Consider the following 9879-nt stretch of genomic DNA (forward strand, 5'->3'; position numbering starts at 1 on the left):
TTCGTGACTAAAATCCTTCATCCGATTAAATATAGTTAAAAAAAATGCAATATATATCGCAGGGGAAAAAAATATCGCAATGTCAGTTTTTTTTCCATATCGTGCAGCCCTATTGTGGAATTACAAGCAAGTTGTTTCCATTCATTAGCAACGCATTCGCTCCTCTCACAGTTCAGTTGCCTCACTGCATTAACAGTAAACACCTTTCTGCTAACTGTGAGGAAAGACAGCACAGCAGCTTTTGGACTCGTCCCAGCAGAACAGTTGTAGTGGATAATCAGTGCAGCATCTTAAGATCGCTTCTAAATCCATGCAGTCAACCTGAAGAACAATAATGTTCCTGCTGAGAACCGGCTGTTATTTTCTGTTCTGCAGCATCTCTTTTTTAATTATTTGTAATACAAGGTTTTAAATCTATTCAGGTGTATCCACATAGCTAATACTTTGCCCATCTGTTTAGAGGAATGTATTTTGAGTATAAAACAAGTTTGTGAGCACTAAGGCATGAGTTTGATTCTGGGGAAAGATCTGACTTTAAACTAAATGAATTTGAGCTGCATTAGATGTTGATCTATTGAAGTAAAAGTCAGAGAATAAAGTGGCTTATCTATAGAATAGACTTCTTTCTTTATACATTTTAATGTCGGCAAGATCTTAATATAATAGGAGTATTATAAAGAAATATATTGCCTTGGTGAGACACCAGTAATCAAAATATAAATACATATCGTTCCAGCATTAGATGTGCAATGTCTGGTATCTTTTGTACATAAGTTAATTAGGGCCACATTAAAAAAAAAATTGGGAGGATTTGAAAAATATATATTTTCTTTTTGTTCTGAGAAAAAAGTCAGAATTCTGACTTTAATCTCAGAATTCTGACTTTTTTCACAGAACAAAAAAAGAATTCTGAGATTAAAGTCAGAATTCTGAGATTAAAAACCAAAAGCATTTAACTGGGTAAAATATCCCAAAAGTAAGGAAGAGGATTAGGGCCACCTAAAAAAATTTTTTGGCCCCTAATCCTCTTCCGTACTTTTGGGATATTTTACCAGGTTAAATGCTTTTGGTTAAACAGCTTTCATTCAAATAAAAGCAATGCTGCTTCTATTAAAAGTGTTTTTCACATGAACATCCCTTCATTCTATAAAGCTTTTCTTGTTTTATGTGTCACTATAACATTATCATAATAAAAGTATAGAGTCACATTTCTCTTGTTTAAAAGTGCAAATAATTGTTTCTCTCTGACACATTTACTATTCACTTCTGGAATACGAGTTGTTGTGTTACCATCAGACTCCAGTGTAATTGCACTGGGATTTTTTCGGGGTGACATCAGTGTATCATGTTAACATTTGACACTTTCACTAAGCTTGGAATACAAAAAAAAAATCGTGCTTGCTCAGTTACCAGTGTTTGTGCCGCCACGCACACAATGTTTCAAAAGTGGTTTTCTATGTTGCCCTTTACTGTGTATTTATTTGTGAATTTATTTGTGAATTTATTTGTGTATTTATTTGTGAATTTATTTGTGTATTTATTTGTGAATTTATTTGTGTATTTATTTGTGTATTTATTTGTGTATTTATTTGTGTATTTATTTGTGTATTTATTTGTGAATTTATTTGTGTATTTATTTGTGTATTTACTTGTGTATTTATTTGTGTATTTATTTGCGATAGGTGTGCGTCTTTACGCACCAGAATCTCTTTTATGAGTTAAATGCAGACCCGGCGCCGTGTGTAAACACGTTTCTTTTTTTAATACAATTTCTTTTTTAAACGATAGTAACTACAAAAAAAAATTGTGCTTGCTCAGTTACCAGTGTTTGTGCCGCCACGCACACAATGTTTCAAAATTCTGTGTATTTATTTGTGTATTTATTTGTGAATTTATTTGTGTATTTATTTGTGAATTTATTTGTGTATTTATTTGTGTATTTATTTGCGATAGGTGTGCGTCTTTACGCAATGCTTGCTGTTGGCCATGCCGTTTGATACGATCTATATTGTGATCGCGGTACATGACGGTTTTGTGAGTCCTCCCATGAAAATCTGCCCTCTCTGTAGATTTGTTCTGGCGCCGGGTCTGGTTAAATGTCTTGTTCACGGACACTTCAGAGACAGACTCATGCTGCGGAGAGGGTCCTTTAGTCAGTGTTGTAGTTCAAACCAAGCAGTCAATTATCCACATCATAATCCAAATGATGAACCCACTCAGCCATTTATGTAAATAGCCTTTTCTTCCTCTAACTGCAGCATTAGGCAACACTAAGCTCTGAGTATCAATTTTGCTCAGAGCAATTGGAACTTCTGAGAGCACGATTGTTTAACCCCCCCCCCCAGCACTTTTAGGAGATTTAACAAAGGCCTTGTGGTGAGAGGGATTAGCCAAAAGCAACACCAGCTACAGCCCACCAGAGCTCCAACCACTGATAAAGTCTCTTGTTTTACACCTAAATTAAGTTAAGGGGAAAACAGACTAGCTGAAAAACATTTCCTTTTATCTTTTCTGGTTCTGTGCTTTTTAATTTAGATGAATAGATTGGCTTTTATAACTTGCAGTTTGTAAAGTAGCTTTAAGGTTATTGTCCTGTAAAATCCACCCTTTTTCTGTGCTGTTTAAGATCTTCCAAAACTGTCCCACTAAATAATGATTCCCTTGAACCTTTTCCACAGGGCGGCCATATGTGCTCTGTCTCTGTCACATCATTTGTAACAGATTCTCTCCTCCCCCACCCAACTTCTCTCTTTAGCTTGATCAACAAAAGTCTCCATGTACAGTACGTGTGACTAGCAATCAACTGGAAGCTGATTTTAATTTATCCTTTTTTAATGTGTGCATCACTTACATGGGGGATACACATTGTGATATATGATCCTCAACAAGGCTTTTGCAGTTGTATTATCTCAACACAGGCAAAGCAGCTCAACCACACAGACGAGTCTCCTCAGACATCTGACGCAGCAGGTTCCAAGCTTAGTGAAAGTGTCAGCTTACAGCAGGGCTGGGGAACCTTTTTCCTCTCGAGAGCCATTTCAATTTTTACAACATCCTCCGGCGGCCGTTCAAATGATTGAACTCAACCTCTGCTAAAAAAACTAAAGTCACAGCCCATTAATTTCGCCTTTCTTTCCTGCTGTGCAAAAAAATGCAGACACTCCCTATCACTCGCATGCAGATCCTTTCTTTAATATTGAAGTTAAAAGCATTAATCTGGTGGAGGGTGTGTGTGTGTGTGTGTGTGTGTGTGTGTGTGTGTGTGTGTGTGTGTGTGTGTGTGTGTGTGTGTGTGTGTGTGTGTGTGTGTGTGTGAGTTCAACACATATAATAAACAATAGTGACATTGAGCCGGAAAAGGCTGGTCTGAGGCTGTAAACATCCGGTTGTTGTGGTAGATAAACGCCCTCTACACTAAATATTGGACATAAATGTAAAGCACGTTGGATATAATCACAGCAAAACACTCACCTTTACATTTTTGATCCTAACGAGCTTGTCCTCGACTTGAACCGCTAACTTTCCTCCATCTGCGCTCTCCCTGTGAGAGAAGAAAACATTGCTCTAGTCAACTTTGTAAACATTCCCATTTGGATGCGTTGAGAAGTGTGACAGCTTTTTATGAGAAGTGAGAGGGATCAGATTGAAGAGAAAACATAAAAGGCATATCAGTAGTAGTGATCAGTGACTACATCTATATGATCAATAATGTTCCACTATTATTCAGAATATGACAAGAATACGAAAATTCCGTTTGGTGATTTGAAATATTTTTGAAAATGCCAATATTGCAAAGATTTGGGGAGCATTCTTTGGTCGTGTTAACAGCGCGATCAGAACATGTTTTGGTTGCCGCAGTTTTCAACACACTGCCTCTTGACTGCAGCTGGAAAAGGTGGGAAGTGCAGTTGTAGCACATACTGCAAGGGGGTGCATGTTTACAGGAATATTCATGGATTATTAATTTAAACAGCTTACTAGGAATATTGTGAGCATAGCATTTCCCACTTGACAGATTTAACAAAGGTTTCACTTTGGATGAAACACCCTGCAGACAGATTAAAATAGGTTTAAAAAAACTATTTTTGCAGATGCACACATAATGGAGAGGGTGTCCAGAGACATTTAGGCCGTCACATGGTTAACACAATGAACCTCTGTGTGTGTGTGATCCATGAAATCGTCACTGACCAGTTTCAGATTCAAATGAAAACAGACGCTTCACTCGGATGCTTGGACTGTTTCCACAGATTCTACACTAGTATTGTATGTGTGTGTGTGTGTGTGTGTGTGTGTGTGTGTGTGTGTGTGTGTGTGTGTGTGTGTGTGTGTGTGTGTGTGTGTGTGTGAGACAAGGTCAACTCAGCAGCTGGACCCAGCACATCTGATGCAACACACACGAAAATCGAGGCAATCACAACATGGAGCTGAGAGTATTTCGATCTCCAGGAGCGATAAAGGCGGTGATTCCTGTCTGTAGTGCAAACGCTGAGTCTCTGTGGAGGGTTGGGGGACGACGGGGGGGTTTTGTAATCGTCAGCTCCCCCTGAGCTTCACCATGCGGGACTCATTTTTCCAGCAGTGGTGGCCCAACCCAAAACCAGCAACCTTCAATCTCAGGCTCTAAGTAGCATGAAGGAGAGGAGGGTGGTAGAAAATAGTAAACCTCGTAAAATAAAAAAACAGTGTTGAAACAAACCCAGGACCAGAATTCTCACAATCTGGCACACATGTTTTTGCACATGAGAGTGGCTTCATGCCGTCTAAGGGGGGCATTGAGTCCTTAAACAATGAGCAACACACTTCTGCGCCCGGCCAATGAGGAATGCAGCTGACCAACCTGGTGCTAAAGTTATGTGTAAGTGAAACCGACAGATCCAGGAATGAGGAAACAGACATTTGCATGACAGTGAACATTATGTATAAGAATTGCTTTTGTTATGCAAAATACCAGGAAGGCTGTTTGAAAGAATCATTGTCGGAGCCTCCATAGCCTGGATAATGCTTTGTTATGGTACTGTAGTGGCATTTAGATTAAGAACCCCAGCCAAACATCCTGCAGGAGGTGAAGTGAAATCAATACTGTAGGACTCTATGTATTATACCCTCACACTTCTGAAACAAAAATATCTGTTATCCAACATGTTGTAGCAATCTGTCTCTTCCTTTAAAGGGAGGTCCAGTGGAGCAAAGTAGCTTTACAACCTCCATGTGTTACTTTGCTACCTAAACAGCAGATTTTACAGCACTGTAAAAACAGGGGGGAACTAGTTTTCCATAAATGCCTCACACCTAACAAATGTAATCTCAAAGCCAATGAGAAAATGAGAAACCAATGTGTTTTGTGTATTTAAAATGTATATATTTTGCATTAAAGATTTAATTATCCGACTAAACAACATCAGTTGACTAAGCCTAATTTGTTTTTTTCTGTTCCATATTATGTAATCAACCTCTTAAACCTCACTGTTAAACGAGTGGACTATTCATTACTAACTTCTGTGCAGTCAACCAGTGCACATACAACATTTCTAGCCATGCATAACAGAGAGGTTTTCATTTCATTTTAATGGGGATCTGAAAGTTCTCAGAAATAGAAATGCAATGCTGAATTATGAAGCAAATGTGTAACAAAGGACGCTCAATACATCTCGAGTATATCCATTTGATGGAAAGATGCAGCCAAGTAAAACATAGAGTCTTAGGTTGAACAATTTACTTTGTGTAAACTTGTATGAGCTAGAACAAGATGAAACAGATATACCATCTATGAAGAAAAAGCATCGGATCACATCTGAGCAGCAGGCACCAGTTAATGAGATTCCAGCAAGTACTTAAATATCTGTTTATCAACCATCTGTTATCAACCAACATGTTTAAGTTCAGAAAAAATGATGGGATAATACAAAGAAAAAGCTCTGATTTTCCTGCAATCTTGTAATCAATTGTAAGGCTCAGGTACAGCAATGATCGATTGCTTTAAAATAACTGATACTGATTGAACCTAGGTGCAATCATACATAAAGCAAAGGTGTTTTAAAAGCATTACAATTAATCACCACATGGTCTTAATGGCTGTGCGTAAAAATAATATAGTGGGACACTTTAAACCCAAGCTCAAGGTTGTGTGGACATTACTCAGCACCACACACACATGCACACAACATGAGTCACTACTGACAGCCACAGTTGTCATTATTCACCATGTGCACCACTGTTTTTAGCTAGCTAACAAGCTAAAAACTAATAAGCTAGCTAAAAACTTGATAGCTGTTTACTTAAAAAGTGCTAATTAAACATGAGAAGCTTAACGTTAGGTTATTGTTTTGATTAGCATTAAGGAGTAGCTTAAGTCACATGACTGTGGGTACAACAGTTCTGCCATGAAGTAAAAATAACGACATTTATAATAAAGTTCACTCTTAAAATGTACATTTAATAAGTACTTTAATTAGCCTGACAGCTGACATTTTACCTTGCGTTGAGAGGACGGACGCGGATGGCAACTTTAACATTAGCCATGATGTCTTCACGAACTCAACAGTTGGCTTACTCGGAGTAAAATAGCAGTTTCCATGAGAGTATTTGGGGTCTTCTGGCATATTAAACTCCGATAAAAGCTGAAAGAGCGGGAGGAAACTGTCCTGCTATCCGCTGTTCAAGTCATCTCCACCGGCTGCTGGTCGCGGGTTCAACTGAGTGACGAACCCCCGACTGGAGAAACTTCCTGCCGGACAGAGAAAGAGGGAGGAGGGGAGGCTGCTGGATACTCCCCTTACTACGACACATTCAAATATTTTTAGATTTTTTTTGCATGTCTGTTATTATTTAAATCTATTATTTTAAGAGTAGGGAAGCATACTTTGTCTTTTCTGGTAATTATATATTTTGTAGATTTCTTACATTTAAAAAAAAATTGTATTGCATGTCTATTATTATTATTATTATTATTATTATTATTTCAATCTACTATTAAAAGTGTTGTGGAAAATATTTAGGGAGCATACTTTGTTGTGTTTTCGGATAAAAATATATTTTGGAGATTATTTTAATGATTTTTTTAGACATGTCATGTCCTTGACTTTTTCATTTCTAAGGTGTGGAAGTAGGCTAACATTAATTAAATGACAAAAACAAAGTGATGAGAATAGATGTGAACAAAAAAACTGTTGTAAAATGAGTAAGTAATAATAGCTTGGTCTAATTTAAAGCCAATTTAATTAGTGTTGATATGTTCAAAGCAGTATCTGTATTTATTTATTTAAAGAAAGTGGTCTCAAGAATGGAGTAACCTTTAATAATTAAGAAAGAAATTCAAGTGATGAAAATGTTATGTTAAACATAATAATGGAAGTGAAGATTTGTGTGTAAATTTAATAATATAGTTATTGTCAATGGATATGATACATCTTATACTATCCTTAATAAAACCCCACTGACATTTAGTGTTTACAGCAAGATATTGTTTTTACAACCCAAATCTCAATTTTTTAAATCACATACAATTCAGCAACTCCATTTTCTATTCACAAATATTTTCATCACTTTTTTAACCAACTCATTTGTGTATCTTCCATCCCTTCCATCATGAAACTATTCAATATACCAATGATAAAAGCACACAACCATTTAACGCAGAATACTTCTTTATTATTAATATCTAGGTAACGTAAAAAAGATATTTCAATTTAAAAGCAGCAAACAATGCATACAACACTGGTTCAACATGAACTAAAAACAATCACAAACGCAGTCTCGCATTCATGAAATAAACCTGCAGTCACTAGTAGTGGCGGTCAAAGGCAGTGTGTGAAAGTGCTATTCTAAAATGATTAAGACATTTTATTTTATCAGGTGAATTCAAAAACCACCAAAGAAAAAAAATCACATTTTTAAAATCCATTGTAGTAACAAATGTGTCTTTACAAACTATGGCTTGTCTGGTTGAAAGTTTAAAATTTGGAGAAAATGTTTCAGTCTTTAAGTGACAGTTTCTTAGTTTGAATCCTAATAAGTTAGAGGATGACCCCTCTTCTGTCTTTGCCAATTCTGTGCAAAGGTATTGGCTGTTTGAAATGTACCAGTATTTCCCTTCGGACACAATCTACCATGTTTGCTTGCAGGAAAGTTCAACAGATCTTAAGGAGTGAGGTGGTGTGGGCCTCTGGCTACTTTCTGACTGGTAGGGCTTTCTGGTTCTCACAGGCAGCTTTGCAAAAGAGCACAGGGATTCATGAAAGGCTGCTGTCACTTCACAGGTGGAGAACAAAAGTCAGGGGCTTGCAAAGACTGTGCAGAGGCTGACTGTGGAACAGCTTTGATGCACAGCAGTGGCGAAATCAAAAACTGGTCAACAACAAAGAGTTACCCAGATCTGTCTTGAAAAACACTTTGACAGATGTGACATGGAGCACTGTGGCGATCACAGAAAAGATGCCGAGTTGTGAGACTGTTGTCATGTAGCGCCCTCTACTGTCTGTTGTGAGACCTGCAGCATCTCCATGTGGCTCTGCAGCTGAGCCAGAGGCAACAAGGGTTTAATGCTCTGTGACCGCAGCTGAAAATTCTCTATCAGCTCCTGAAATGAGAAAGTGAGGTCGAATCGCTAGTCAAATAAAAAAAATTCAAAGGAATACAATATGAAAGGAATGCAGCGAACCCTCACCGCTGGCAAGGCCAAGTTTGTTAACTTCTTCCAATGAGATACGACCTCTTCGTCCCTCAAGGCTCCTCTGTCCACCAGCTCTCTAACCAGGAACAGGTAGTTGTTCCACTGAAACGACAAATGGTTACAAGAGTCAAACAAATGGGGGAAAAAACTTTAAAATAAAGAGTAATGTCAGAACTCATCTTTTAAACACTCCCAATAACTTCTTCACGTATCAAAGTTTCAAACATTTTGCTTGGTAAAAAGAAGATGTAACATTTTAAGTGTTCTGCTCCATTTTAAATTAGTAAATTGAAACATTTGCACATCTGTTGCCTACAAAATAATCCTTGATCTGTGTTGATCGCAGGGACCATATAGAGGGCCATGCACATACAGGAAAGAGTGAGGTATTTGAGGGGAATATCTAATGCATATAAAAAGGTAGAAGGACATGTAGCACTTTCATTAATATTTTAGTAACTGCAGTGGTACCTCAGTGTCGCTGGCCTTTAGCACAGCAGTGACAGTGAGCGGGGTGAAGAGCAGGTGGAGCGGGGCGGCGGAACAGCAGTCTCTTTCCCACAGCTCAGCTAGCTGCTCCAGCAGAGCTCGGACAGGAGGCTCTGACCCTGAACCAGCAACCACAACGACCCCATCACCTCCGCCACACTCAGAGGGAGAGAGTACAGGCAGCTCTGCAGACACTGAGAGACACAGCAGGAACTCAGGTGTGTTACACAGTACAGCTACTAGACGTTATGTTGCTATTTAACAGACACAATGCAGGTCACAACATTATTATTTGATGATTAAGAGTCTGTCATTCAGGAGCTTCTTACCCAGTTTGCAGCCCAGGAGGACAGTACAGTTAAGAAGCATCTGCTCTGACACCACTGTTGAGAACTGAGTGAAGAGAAGAGAACAAGTGTCATGGTTGTATCAGGGTGTATGCAGGAATCCTGAAGTCAAATGTAAAACCTTTTAAGACCTTTTCTAAACATTTTAAGACCTCATCGCCACTTTGAGTTCTAACCTGTTACCTTGGCGACACACTTTACCTCACATTGACTATATACAGTATGGATTGTCCTTCCTCCTTATCTTCCAACCATTTGGACTAGAGATGTCCCGATCCGATCACGTGATCGGGGATCGGAGCCGATCAGGTGATTTTCAAAAGATCGGAATCGGGAGAAAAAAAATCGGGGATCGGGATTTATTTTATTTGC

At 38.3% G+C, this 9879-nt stretch overlaps 2 protein-coding genes across 2 annotated transcripts in view; both read right to left on the bottom strand.

Moving 5' to 3' along the window:
- LOC104950353 (nuclear receptor corepressor 2-like) overlaps window positions 1-9879 on the bottom strand; it is a 145294-nt gene that overhangs the window by 48148 nt on the left and 87267 nt on the right. The gene's annotated exons all lie outside the window — the stretch shown is intronic.
- On the bottom strand, window positions 7612-9589 carry LOC104943668 (codanin-1-like). The gene is made up of 4 exons (XM_010769123.1): window positions 9490-9589; window positions 9143-9354; window positions 8666-8773; window positions 7612-8578 (listed from the first exon to the last, which is right to left on the bottom strand). The coding sequence occupies exons 1-4, from the start codon at window positions 9527-9529 to the stop codon at window positions 8456-8458; spliced, it is 483 nt and encodes a 160-aa protein (XP_010767425.1). The 5' UTR covers window positions 9530-9589; the 3' UTR covers window positions 7612-8455.

The sequence above is a fragment of the Notothenia coriiceps genome, unplaced genomic scaffold (assembly GCF_000735185.1).
Source record: "Notothenia coriiceps isolate Sejong01 unplaced genomic scaffold, NC01 NC01_scaffold00000339, whole genome shotgun sequence".
NCBI lineage: Eukaryota > Metazoa > Chordata > Actinopteri > Perciformes > Nototheniidae > Notothenia > Notothenia coriiceps.